Raw genomic sequence first — 13,767 nt, 5'->3', positions numbered from 1 at the left:
TTGTGTTGCCAGGGTGAACCTTTCCTTCGTTTACTGCATTAGTTAGAAATTCTGTGGTAAAAGAGGAAAAGAAAGGATGGTCTCATTAGTAATATTGCAGAATACCATCCTGGAGAACTGGACTCTGTTCCCACCTTTGCCATGGAGCTCATGGGTGACTGTGAGCAGATGACAAACACTAGCATTTTCACAGGTGGTCATTAATTCTGTGTCCCTATTTTCTGGATGCCCATGTTGTCACCCAGGATGAGTTACAGATGTACATTCATGGCAACAACTGAAGTTAATGAGAGTTATGCTTTGAACAGAGGACGTGCTCTAGGAATACTAAGTCTTTAAAAATTCATAAATACATAATTCAAATCGGACACCCCAAATTAGTGCATTTAGAGTGTTATGTGAACCTCAGTTTGCTGGTTGTAACCTGCGCATAACATTTACACATCTCACTGGGGTGTTGTGAAAATAAATTCACAAATGTTTGCTAAGTACTTGCATTTTACAGACTAGTAATAAGTGCAACAGAAAAGGGCATGAAGAAACTAACACTTCTGACTAAGCAGCAGGATTTGAGTAGCATGTAATAAGGCACGGGGCTGTATATTAAATTATTATGATTATGAATATCAGCTTCTGACGTGTTCACTGTCCATTATGGGGCAAACAGTTATGTGATCTGAGTAATTGAAGACTATCATAAGGCACAGACACCCGAAGACAAATTAGGGAGTCCTTGACTTTGTAATCTTTTTGCATACCATGCCATGTGTAACAGGCTTGTTTGGCAATCAGAAAATTACCTGTTGTGGGCTAGACAGTGGTTTCTAATAGCCCATTTCAGCCTGTCAGTGGTGTGCTGTTAGCAGCACTGAAGATGACTGTGCCCTGTTCGTTTCAAGGCTGCTATTGGAAGCAAAAGACTGGCAGTACCAGTCTTAATAAGGAGCAGTGTGTGTGTGTGTGTGTGTGTGTACATATACACGCACACACACGTACTTATATATGTATATGTATAGATGTATGTGTAATATATACACACACTATATATGTGTAGATATATGTATTATACATATATGCATGTATATGTATAATATGTATGTATGTGAGTGTGTGTATAGACATATATAGACACACATATATATGCAGGATGTACATATCTTGTTCATCCTTTAAGGGCAAAGATTACCACACCTAGCGGGGGAGGAAGGGCAGGATACAGAGAAAAGAAATGGGAATGAAACAGGGAGCGAGAGAAGAGAAAAGAAGAAAGAAAGGAGAAAAGAGAAAGAGAAAGGAGGGGGTGGAGGCTAGGATGCATGGGTACGTAGGTGACTTATAAACTAAACCCTTGCTTTAAACAATCTGCTGCAGCAGGGGCAGGAAAACAATGAGGACTGGGTACAAGAAGTTTTTGTTTTCCTGGCCACGCTTTTCTTAATTGCCTCTATCATGTATTGTTGTTCGAAGGCCAGTGCTCCGTTCTGGATTGATTACCTCCAGGACAGATAGTCATAAGCTATTTGGTCCCACAACTCCAGATCGATGCTTTAAGGACACCTTTAGAGTGTTCTTGTACTGCTTTTTTGGTGTGCCACGAGAGTGTACTCCATTTGACAGTTCGTCATAGAAGGTTTTCCTTGGCAGTGTCGGGCATTCTTGAAAGGTGGCCAGCCCATCTTAGCTCACCAGTAGAGTGTGAATGCTGAGGAGAGCTGATCTTCCAAGCACTTTGGTGTCCAGAATCTTGTCCTGCCACTTAATCTTTAGTATCTTTCGCAGACAGCACAGGTGGAAATGGTTTAGTTTTTTGGCATGATGCTAGATTGTCCGGGTTTTGCAGGCATAAAGGAGAGTCGGGAGAATGATGGCTTTGTAGACCCTCAGCTTTGCTGACATTCTGATGCCTCTGTGGTCCCAGACCAACTTACAGAGTCTGCCAAAGGCCATGCTAGCTTTCACTAATCTCACATTGACTTTGTCATTGACGTGGACAGCACGGGAAAGTGTGCTGCCTAGACAGACAAACTTGTCAATCATCAACAGTCGCTGGCCTTTAACTGAGACCTGCGATTCCTGCGATGTTGTGCCAGGTGCACGCTGAAACATCACTTTAGTCTTCTTCGTGTGAATACTGAGTCCGAAGTTTTTGCAGGCTGACGAGAATAGGTCCATGGACTGTTGCACGTCAGCCTGTGAGCCTGCGCAAAATGGTACCTCATCCCCACACCAAGGTCATTGTCCTGGAAGGCTTCCAACAGCATGGCAGAGAATACCATGCTGTATGTGTGAGCACACAGCCCTGCTTGATGTCATTTGTGACCGGAAAGGGATCAGAGCATTTGCTATTCGCAAGAACACATGCCATCGCACTGTTGTGGAACTGTCGAACCATATTGATGAATTTTCTGGGGCATCCGTCCTTCTTCATGATTTCTCAAAGGCCTTGCGTTTCACCGTGCTGAAGGCTTTGGTTAGGTCAACAAACATGAGAAGGTCAACATTATGATCCTGGCACTTTTCTTGAAGCTGTCAGGCCACAAACACCATGTTGGTCGTTCCCCATCATTTTCTGAAGCCGCGTTGGCTCTCCGGCAGCAAGTTGTTTAGATGGTCAGTCAGCCAGTTGAGGAGGACTCTCACAAGTATCGTGCCAGCAGTTGGTTGTCACAGAGTTGGAGAGTTCCCTTCCTCTTGTACAAGTGGAGGCATCCTTGAATTCTTGAGGGACTCCCTCCTGCTCGCGGTTAGTTTCTCTGTGAGGTCGTGCCCACCCGATTTGTAGACCTCGGCTGCCATTGCATTGGCTCCAGGAGCTTTGCCACAAGACATCTGTTGTATGGTGTGCGTGCGTGTGTAGACATATATTTATTTTATATATATATGTACATATACGTCTATAAACACACGTGTATCTGTACAGATATCTATGCTATACACGCCTACACACACACACACCAACACCCTCCCCCTCACTACCCTGCCCCTGGCCCCGCCCCCCGCTATGATGCACTCCCGGAGTACAACCCGCTGCGCCTATTGGCACTTTCGTCACGGGCCCATAGTGCTCACCCCGCCCACTCGCCCGCCCACTCCTCTCCGACCTTCTTCCCATTTCACCCCGCTTCCTCAGGACCCTCCACCGCCGCCGGGCGACCCCGCGGCTTGAGGCTGTGGTGACGAATCTGCTGGCAGGCCGGAAGCGGGCGGCTCGCTTTACCCTGGGCGGCCGGAAGCGGAAGAGCCGCCATTTTGTCTCGGGCGATGGCGACGGCGGGGCCGCGGGCCTGGGGGGTGTAGCGCGGCCGGGACAGTCTCCCCCACCATGTACGGAGGCGGCGGTGGAGCAGGGGGGCCGCGACGGACTGCAGAGGAGCCGGGCCCGGCGCCGCTGATGTTGCTAAGCGGCGGTGGGGGCGGCGCGGCCCCGGGGCCCCCCGGGAGCGGCGGCGGCGGCAGCGGGAGCGGGAGCAGCCGCGTGGAGTTGCTGGTGTTCGGCTACGCCTGCAAGCTGTTCCGGGATGACGAGAAGGCGCAGCACCAGGAGCAAGGCCGGCACCTCATCCCCTGGATGGGAGACGCCAAGATGCTGATCGATAGGTCGGTGCAACCCACCCGCGCCGCGAGCTCCGCTGCCATCGCCTTCGCCCGCCCCCCGCCCCCCCGCCCGGCAGGTTCGGGGGACCAACTCCCCCCTGCTGCGGCGTCCTCTTGCGGCGCCCTTGAGGCGGGTCCCCCCTGCCTGGCAGGGTCGCGAGCCCCACCCTTCCCCCTCCCCTGCTCCTGTGACCTGACAGGGGCCGTTTTTGGGGCGTCCCACCCACCCCTGGCTGGAGCAGGTGAGGGGGGCGGCAGGGGTGGCCCCGCTCCTTTTCAAGTCAAGCCTGAAGCCGCTTCTCCATTTGCCCCCGAAGCCATGATCCAAATGTGGGGGGCAGGGCAGGGCAGGGAAGAAATCAGAGGCTCTGGCCATTAGCAAAGCAGTTGCCGAGACCCTGAAACCAACCGGGGACTTGTCTACCCCTTCCCGGCGCCCTGAGTTGCAGTCCCAGATCAGGAGCTGCGCCTTGGGGTCCGGCAGCTCGTTTGAAGGTCCGACGGGATCAATCGGAGCTTCGGCAACTTGGGATTTCGTTTTGAGTTCGTCCCCTGGGCTCGGGGACGAGGAGGCAGGTCGGGGGTGTCCTACCAGGGTGCTGAGCCCATTGCTTTGAGGAGCTGTGGCTGGTCCTGAAAGCTGAAGCGGGAAAGGCAGAACGGCTTTGGTTTGAAAAGGATCGCGGGACATACTCTAGGCATTTGCTCCCTCAGTTCTCATTTCGCTGAGCCTCCCGCGCTGGGTGGACGCAATTTGTCCAAGTCTCCGGCTGACTGTCTGTGATTGGCAAAACACAAATGGTCCGTAGGGAAGCGGTGGGATCCTGTTGTTTGAAATCGGACTAGAAGTTGGGCATTACTCTTTGCTCACGTGCCAGCACAAAGTTAACCGTATGGCCTTGCCTGTACCGGCAGTCCATTTCTTTGAAATACTTCATTAGTCGGTTACACAATGTAAAATACAAATTCTCAATTTCTGCAACAACGTGGTGGGACAGAAATGCTACAGAAATTGTTGGGAGCAAACACTAAGTATGTACATAATACTGAAAACCAATAACAATCTACATTTGTAAGTTAAGGAGGTTTGCATTTACAAATGAGAAGTTAGGATTTGATGAAACATTCTGTGCTAATCTTACAAATTCCTATGGACGCTTAGATTTCTGTCTCCAGCAGCACAAAGTCTTCATTTATATTTGTTGAGTAGAGTATACTGCTATGATAAGACTGGGGTGGAAGTTTGCCTGTGGACAGACACCTTGATTAACGAGACCAGCATTTCTCGATAACAATTCTTGCTATTAGTTGTATTTACTTTCTTTGTTTTTGATTTAGCAAGTTGGCTCAAGTCAAGAATTGTGTGTGAGAAGACAAATCAGCGGAGTGGAGTTGACTATCACTTTATTTTCTGTCAGTTTCTTTTACCGATGCTTCAAAGAGAAATATGTCAAATGTTAACCTCATGCAGCCCTTTTTCTGCAAACCAAACCATTTCTGCTTAGGGGAAAGGACATGTACTTAGATTTCTGTTGCCCTTTTTTCTGGTGAACCTCCTTAAATTGCATGTATATGTTACTGTTCCTATGTATGTGTGTCTCTCTATCACATAACCCAGAACTTATTTCCTCAGCCAAATGGCTAGGGGCCGAGCCTAGCCATGATTTTACCTCCAATGGACGCAAGTTTCTTTGGTGAAGATCTCTCCTGAGAGCTCGGGACTAGCAGAAAGAAGCGAGGAAATTTCGACCGTTTGGTTCTTACGGATAGGTATTTATGTATTCGGGTTTGTGTGAATGTAAGCTCTATTTGACTTTCCACAAAAAAAAGTATTTTGCAAGTGACATTGAATGGTCGGTTGAACCATATACGGTAAGATATGTTAAGAAATGGATCCCATTTAAACTATTAAAAGATACTCTTGCCTTTAATTGTAATCTATATTATTTTCTTAGAGAGGACTTTAGACTATTTTAAAAAAGTGAACCACTGCATTTTGATAACTGGTGCAGATGATAAGCAAATTTAAACGTAACTCTAAAATGAGACACTTTTTAACATATAAGTATTTTTTTCGTTTTTAATGGGTAAGTATTTTTAAGTAGTTGCACAAATTCAAGCCCTAAGTTTTTTGCATTGATCAGCTTCTTCGTCTTGCAGGTATGATGGGCGTGGTCACCTACATGACCTCTCTGAATATGATGCTGAATATTCCACGTGGAACAGAGATTACCAGTTATCAGAAGAGGAGGCTAGAATAGAGGCCCTCTGTGATGAAGAGAGGTATTTAGCCTTGCATACGGACTTGCTTGAGGAGGAGGCGAGGCAAGGTATTGCTCAAGGAACACTTCCTGAGTTAGAACATATTTTCAATGAAATTCAATAATTTTAAAACTTAAATTTGTTCCCACTCATTTTATACTCACTCTTTTTGATGTTATCTTGACAGTACCCAGTGGATTCGAAAAGCAGGAGTCTTTGCGTATGTGAGAGGACCTCAGGATAGTTAATATATAGATCCACACAGAAATTGCCCAGATTTGAGGGCAGACTGGAATTTGAAAAAAACCTTTTAGCTGTTCTTCTTTAACAGTATTGTATAAATGAAAGTCAGCATTCTTTCTTCCTTTCATTATATCAGTCTACTTAACTCCCCCAAACCTTTTTTTCAGCAGGAAGAATATGGTCAGCAGAAAAGCACTTGCCTTCTGCTGTTCTTTTGCGGCCAGAAATTTTGGCACAATTTATGAGGACTAGATAAAAGTGCTGCATACAATATTTTTACCCCCAAATTGAGTAAAAAACATTTGATATACTTTTTTTTAGAAGTCATATGCTTTAATTAGGTTTTTGTGGCTAATTAGAAATTACTTTTTTGTTCAAGAGGAGGAATATAAGCGGCTGAGTGAAGCTTTAGCCGAAGATGGCACTTATAATGCAGTGGGATTCAGTTATGGGAGTGATTATTATGATCCTTCTGAACCCACAGAAGAGGAGGAACAGCAGCAACGACCTTCCAAACAAAGAGGTGAGAAATCAAAATAAACTGTGGGGTCCTTCCTCTTGGCTAATCTTTAACTTAGCATTAATATCTTGTTTATAACTAACTTGCAGTTCAGATTTCTTTAAAATATGTGTATCATAATTAGAGAACTAAATATTGTATTTACTTAGATACATGCCAGTTTTTTTCCTCCAATCAGCATGGTGGGGGGGAGCCTCTGGTCTTATGTTTGCATACAAGGAAACTTCATCAAATACAGTGTTTATCGATAAAATGCTGCCAAAACCAGCATGTGCACAGCAGTGGAATCCAGCTATGAAGTCAATTAAATGTAGCTGGCACTGAGCAGGACTAACATACGTGTCCTATATTGGGCAAACGTGCTGATGAGACTTTTCTTTGGTTTTGTATGTGTGGCCCTTTAATTTAAAAAAAAAAAAAAAAAGCAGTGGTAAGTGTTCTCTCCATGGGGAACTGGCATTGGGCCTAGAGGTACTGAAATATCAGGCAGCACCAGAAAAGCTAGAGCAGATCTTGACACCCTCCCCTTGGTGCTAGAAATGCTTTATCCTAGCCCAGAGGCTGAGATGCTGATGAGACCTGGCCACCAGGACTGGCTAATATAGCCCACCTGTATAAGATATGTGGTAATGCCCATTGTGTGCAGTCTCTCTCAGTGCTGACTCTTTCGGGTCATGGTGAGCCACTACCTTGAACATATTTTAACTTTGTTTTCACCCCAAAGGTGGACTGTGCCTTTCCCCTTTCTTGTAATTCCTGTTTCTTTGCCAGCCTTAAATGCCTGGCAAGCATCACTAAATGGGACCCAAACAGTTCATCCAGAATCCCTCTGTTCCCCCCCTCTCTCAGCCTTTGACATATGATTATTGTGTTCCCACCTTCCACATGGTGGAGTGAGACCAGGTTGTCCTGCACCTCACCTGCATATACATTTTTGGAGGATCCAAGACTGGTCACAAATAACCAGTCGTGAGTCGGGGGCTGACTAGCACGTGGATACTTTGTGGGGATATCTGGAGTACATACATACTAAATAATACTGAGCCAAAGAGTCACTGTGGCTTGAAATGCTTTTGGCTCTTCTGGGGCCTAGCCCAGTGAAGTATATGGTAAATCCTGAGCCTTTTGACTTTAAACTAATATCATGCATAGTTTCGGGGCTCTGCATAGGATAACTGCCATGGATTTGGGAGTAGCTGAAGCTCCAGGCTGAAAAATCTGGGAGGGAATAACAGCTCTGCTTGGTGCATGAAATTCAGAACTCATTTGACTAATTTGGCCTGAGACACTAAATTTTAAAAAATGTAGTTTTTACTATATATAAAGGAGTGCAAAAGTGCTGCTTAAAGTGTGCTTATGTAGTACCTGTGCTAAAACTTGCAGCAGTTTCCAAAAGGGATAAAAATGCATCAATTCTGAATGAACTAAGTCTGGTTACTATATGCAAATTACTACAGACATGTTTATTTCAAGGTCAGTGTTTTCAAATTTGCTTCTCACTTCCATGTGCTTAGGGAGAGTAGGGTTTGAAAGTAAGGGGTGGGGAAGGGGAAATGGGACAGGAGGAACACAGAGGGCAGAGCAGGTACCTGACCTCCCAGATTTATTTTTCCTGCTGTACAAGTGAGAGGGGCACAAATTCAAAGTAAACCTCCAATAATTAGATTCTTTATTTGGAAAATTATAACACATTCATAAACTTTCCATATATAAAATCTATTTATTGGGGAGGGACAGTTATCTTATGTGAAACCATCTTATATTCAAGTAACTACAGTAGTGTTCCTCATCTCTGACATGGGAGACCATTTACTGAGTTTGCATTACTAATTTAATTTTTAAACATTTTTCTGAACATACTGGAAGTACAATCATTGAAGCTAAAATATTCAAGGTACAGTTAAATAAATTTAATGATGTATGCTTTGCTGCTGTGGTTGTGTCCACTTATTAATGACATTCAGTTCTGAGTCTCTGCCTCACTTGTATGCTTTAGTGGAATTCTGCTCCAGAGGTTTTTGTGGTTTTTAGGTATTCATTTTTTCATTATGATTTCAGTTTGGGAAATGTAATTTTGTCTTATGTTACAGATAGGTATCACGGAGTTGGTAGCAAGGTTTGAAAAGAAAGCTGGTAAAATAAGAAGTCCTCTGTTTTACAGTGATTATTATTTCTCCACTCTACCCTCCCCTATAGCTGGAGGTGCAGAGTATCTGAGTTAGAACTTAAGTTCCCTGTTCAAAGAACAGATTGAACTTGAAAATTTTGTACCTCTGTTTCATCTAAGGCTGCTACAAAGCCCTTCATTTTGTGCACTGTATTTATAATTGGTTTCACTGTTTTTTACCTAGTAATTGAGGAAGGACTGGACCCTTGCAAATGGAGATGGAGCAGCAGAAAAACCATTAAAATTTCACTAAAAGATGGGATGTTGTTTAAATGAGTACTAAAAGACATTTTTTAACAAATATTTTGTCCAGGACCCTATGAAATTCAGAGTTGAGGTCTTTTAATTAAAAAAAAAAAAAAATACGTTCTCGGAAAACATGAAATAGAGCAGTTTTTTTCAGTGGGGAAGAAACAGCGTAATAGTGGACTGTGAAAGGTGTCAGTACACTAAGAACCATGCAATAAAAAGAAAAGTAGGATGTTATACGGCTGAAGAAAATGACTCGTCTCCATGTAGACTAAAATATCACCAGTGAATAATGTTGTTCATAATGTTTTTCATGTTAAACATATTTGGCAGGTCTGCACAGTGCAGGGCTTGGTGACATAACCTGTGGAGCCATTTTATCTAGCATGCAGAATTGGGGAGCATTGACAGCAGGGGACTTTGCTTGTTGCAAGCAGAAATGGTGATGGAGACTGGGTTGCAAACACCAGCCTACCTTAGATTCAAGCTGGGGTGCTGTGCCATGTAGCTTGTAACTCTTGCCAAACACTGTCACCGTGGGTTGTGTCCATCTTTGTATTTCCCAACTGGGATTTGAATAGAACTGTTAGTCCAGGGCAAGGTCACTAATGCCCCTCCTCCCCACCCCCTTCCCCGGCCCCCCCAAAGTAAACAGGCATTGCCTTTGCTGCATAAAAAATCCCCAACATTTGTGGTTGTAACAAGTACTATGATTTTGTGCTGCTATTTTGCAGCTGGCATCTTTTAGGCAGGAGAACGTGGGCAACCTGGAGCTGCTTGTGCTCTACAGCTTCCTGGGCAGCATTCCTGGGACTTCAGGGGCTTGATCCTGTGTGCCCCAGGAATTCCTGTTTTCAGGGAATGTAGGATCAGGGCCCTGAAGCCCCAGGATCATGGGTGTCCTTATTGTGGATTCCCTGCGTATGTCAACACTTGGATGGAGTGCTAGGGCTGATCGACAGTCTTAGCATGGGGCTGCATCGGAGCTGACTTTCCCACTTGAGATTCCCTGAGGCACATCTTTACAACTGGGGAGCATATCAGCAGGACAGTAGGCAACTGTTTCAGCCAGTCAAGTGGATTAGTTGTGCCACGATCAGTTGCTTCATTTCAGAATGTCTGTTTGGTATGTGTGTCTTACTCTACTCTCTTGCTCTCTCTGCCTTTTTAAGGGTGAATTATACTGTGAGCTTCAAGAAAGGCAGCCTGCCAGCAGACATTTTGTGTATATATATAGATTTTATCAGGTTGGTATTTTGGAGGGAGCCTGTACACAAAGGAGAGCAAGTCTCTTGGAAAATCAGAGGAGATAAAGAACATATTTGAGGCTTAGTAGTACTCTCTGCCTCTCTTGGAAAAATTCTGTGCAGCTTAGAAAGGTGACCATAAAGCTAAAAGCCAAAGTATATATCATCCATTCAGCTGGAGAAAAGAACCCTTAATTTGCATTCACTTTTGCATTGGAAACTTATCATGGTTGAGTGAGGACCAAGACTGCTGGATGAATGGACACACCAGGAAGTATTATACAGTTCCCAAGGCCAGGTAGACCTAATCTGGCAACCTGAAGTGGGTGCAGCTCCTAATCCTTTGGCCAGAAATATTGTAATGCTCTCAAAAATGTTTTAAAAGAGCTCTTTGTAGAGCATTTCATTACTTTGAATTACTGTCTGCACTTAAAGAAACTGTCAATGTTTTCACACGTTTACTAGATGCTTTACAACCTTGTCAAAAATTGAGAAGCACAGAGGCAAATTCTATCTTGTAGAAGGAGTTGAGTCCATTTATATTAATTTTGTGATGCACCTGTGAAATGCAGGTGCCTTTTGTCTTTTGAGTGGCTTAATTCAATTGGCTTAATTCCTAATAGGGGTCTTTTCAGGGAGAAGCTAGGTAGAGCGTTACCAAGTGTAGGCAGGGAAAAATGTTTCATTATATTAAGAAAAAGCAGAATGTCAGTGCACCAAGGTGGTCTGTTTATATATATGACAGGATCATTAATAGTTAATTATGGAAGAACAACATATTGGCACAGAAGAATCAGTTCCTCCCGTATTCTCAGCGAGCAGACAACCACAGCTGGAATGGGGCTAGATGCACAACTTCAGGTTGCCCAGTGGAGCTTGTATATGGACCTTGATTCAGAATGTTTTACCATGTACCAAAACAATGTGATTGACAACTTACCCATGTTGCAGTTATAACCATAGGCCCTTTCTCTCTTTGTTATAGACATTTTTCTTATTCTACTCTCCGTGGTATAGTATTGTCTAGTACTTGCTTGACAATAAGGTCTGTTTCATTCAGCTGAGGAAAGGGAAGAGAAGACCAAAAATGAAGACATCTGTTGTCACTGCCATTCTTTCTGGTTCTTTAATCAGAGATTTCATACAAAAATCTTCAAGGAAAAGTGACATACCACCTATAGGTGATTCTACATACCAAGAATTATGAGAGACCTAACAGAGTTCTTATACACTGGTCCTACAATGTTTGAACAATTAAGGCTATATTATCAGAGCAGGTCCTCCCCTCATGCTCTAGCTATAGCATTTGGAAAGGCTTTCTGCTGAACTAAGTAAAGACCTAGGTGATTAGTATATCTATGTTTAAATGGAGAGCGTGCTCTAGAGACAAAGCAATTCATTTATGGGCTAAAGCAGCTTTGAACCTCATGATGGTAAAAAAAGTGCTTCAACATTGCTCCAGTGCTCTGCTCTCTGAACTGGTACTTCAAGAAATATAAAATTCAGTTCTGCATCTCTTTCCTAATGCTCAAATGCCTCTTGTGAGTTGCCCACACTGTCATGAAAATTGGCTTTCCCTCCTGTGATGATTGTATGCCGCTGAAACCGTAGACCCAGCAGCTAGTTGGGACAGTTTTATGAATGTTGAGGGGTGCATGGGAGAGTGTAACTTTCCCAGAAAAAGGACCTTAAGGCTTTTGAAATCACTCTTGCAAGAACTAGGAACCATCATGGATTTTTTTTCTAACTTGCCTACAGAATTTTCTAATTTGCCTTTTTCTGCTTTGCTTTTCCTTATATATTTTATAAGTATGCACAATACCCATAATTGCACAGCAGCTCAATTTGTTTTTGTTCTTAAATATGCTGAAGGTGCTTAGCTGTTATGGTGATAGGAGCCAGAGAAATATGTGATTACATTTCTAGACAAGCTCCAAAACAACAGTTTTCTAGAATTGAAGGCAGGATTTCTGAACTTGCACTTACTTTAGTCTCAGTCTTCAGTCAAACATGTATATTGGAGAGTAGATATAGATATGAACTGTGGAGAGCACTTAGAAGTTCTCTGACATAGAAGGAAGAAACTGGTAGTTATCTGGGCAGTTGAATATTTTTATATGAGCCATGATAGACACACCAGTGTGCATCTGAGGGAAGTCTGCGTGCTGAGTGGGAATGGGATCTTACTGGTATTGTCAGGCAGTAGTTCTTTGAAGGGTAGATGTGCATCAAAAGAAGGTTGTGAAAGAAAGGCTGTTTGTAAGGACAGAAGAGCAAAGAAAAGACAAAATTAGCCAATTGGAAATTTAACTTCTATGTCTGTGTATACTATATACCCTGCAGAAGAATAGGGAAGCATCTGATCCAAGCTTGTTGGCCAAGAAAACATAGAGGCTTCCAAGTTATCAAACCGGTTGGTGCCAGAAATAGGTTATGCTGGACAAGAAATTTCTTAGTACAAGGCAGTTTAACGTTTTTGTCCATACCACAAACCATGGTGCTTCAGAAAGTCTGGTTTCTGATAAAGTGCCTGTTTTGGTCATTGAGTAGACATTACGTTGAGCAATGGGAATCCAGATGCCAACAAACTAACAATGACAACTGTGTTCAATTCTTATATGTAGATTCAGTGTGGGAACTTTGCAGAGTTCTGCCAGAGACTGCAGGCTTGCTATTTCAGCTTTCTTCTCTGGACTCCCAAGTTAACTAGATATCTCTCCACAAATACAGTAAAAACTGTATGTTCTCTTCTCCAGGACTCCCTAATAATATTTATATTTCTTACATTCTACCTTACTGAGGGGAAGGTAGAATCATCATAATATGGGTAAATGATTTGTTAATATAGATGCCACTTCTTGTGGTGTACACTTGTTTATCTTTGCAGGCAAATTCGGCTGATTTTATGTTAAGCATTATTGAGTTTGTTTAGAACTGATCATTTTTGGGAATGCTTACCTCTTCAATATGAAAGCAATTGATTTAAGGAGTTTTATGTAGAAATCTCAGGCTCATTTGGTAGGAAAGCTGGATCTACTTAAAACCATTTATCTGGTTTGCACTAAGCTGCTGTTTTTAAAAAATAAAAATAACTGTAGAAGTCTTAATTCAATTTTTCACATTTTTTTAAAATGTCCTGAATATTGAAATGTGATGACTTTTTGGCAAAAACAGAATCTAAGTCCTTGTGCCTTTGCCCCAAACTTTCTTCCATCAAGCTAGAACTTTTCTAACTTTTTATATAACTCTACAAGGTGCTGCTTCCCTACTGCATCAGATCTTTTTGTTGCACTTTGAGAGTTATCAGCACCACTGAGGGGAAGCGGGTTCTCTTAAGGCAGATTGTAAGAACAGAGTCCCTGTAGTGAGCCTGTTATGTAATTTTATCTTCCAAAAAATGCCTTTGTTGAAATACATAGAGGTAGCAAAAAAAGATTTTCTACTAATTCTTAGATGATGCTTAAAAAGGGGCAGGCAGTTATAGC

The 13,767-nt window shown here is 43.2% G+C and overlaps 1 protein-coding gene across 10 annotated transcripts in view; it reads left to right on the top strand.

Annotated features, from left to right (window-relative positions):
* The first annotated feature begins 3,225 nt into the window (after positions 1–3,225).
* Positions 3,226–13,767, top strand: part of SFSWAP (splicing factor SWAP) — a 97,980-nt gene continuing 87,438 nt past the window's right edge. For 3 of the 10 annotated variants that reach the window (XM_090061971.1, XM_090061967.1, XM_090061970.1), the window contains exons 1-3: positions 3,227–3,597; positions 5,755–5,924; positions 6,479–6,622. In XM_090061971.1, the coding sequence (XP_089918097.1) occupies positions 3,323–3,597; positions 5,755–5,924; positions 6,479–6,622 (589 nt within the window). In that variant the 5' untranslated portion in view covers positions 3,227–3,322. Of the gene's footprint in view, positions 5,925–6,478; positions 6,623–13,767 lie in introns of all 10 variants that reach the window. The other 7 variants (XM_090061968.1, XM_090061966.1, XM_090061973.1 and 4 more) reach the window with 6 other exon arrangements.

Source organism: Crocodylus siamensis, chromosome 9 (assembly GCF_052110815.1).
Source record: "Crocodylus siamensis isolate JL-2025a chromosome 9, ASM5211081v1, whole genome shotgun sequence".
Classification (NCBI taxonomy): Eukaryota; Metazoa; Chordata; order Crocodylia; family Crocodylidae; genus Crocodylus; species Crocodylus siamensis.
The sequence above is the reverse complement of the archived record's forward strand: the minus strand, read 5'-3'. Positions and strand labels throughout refer to the sequence as shown.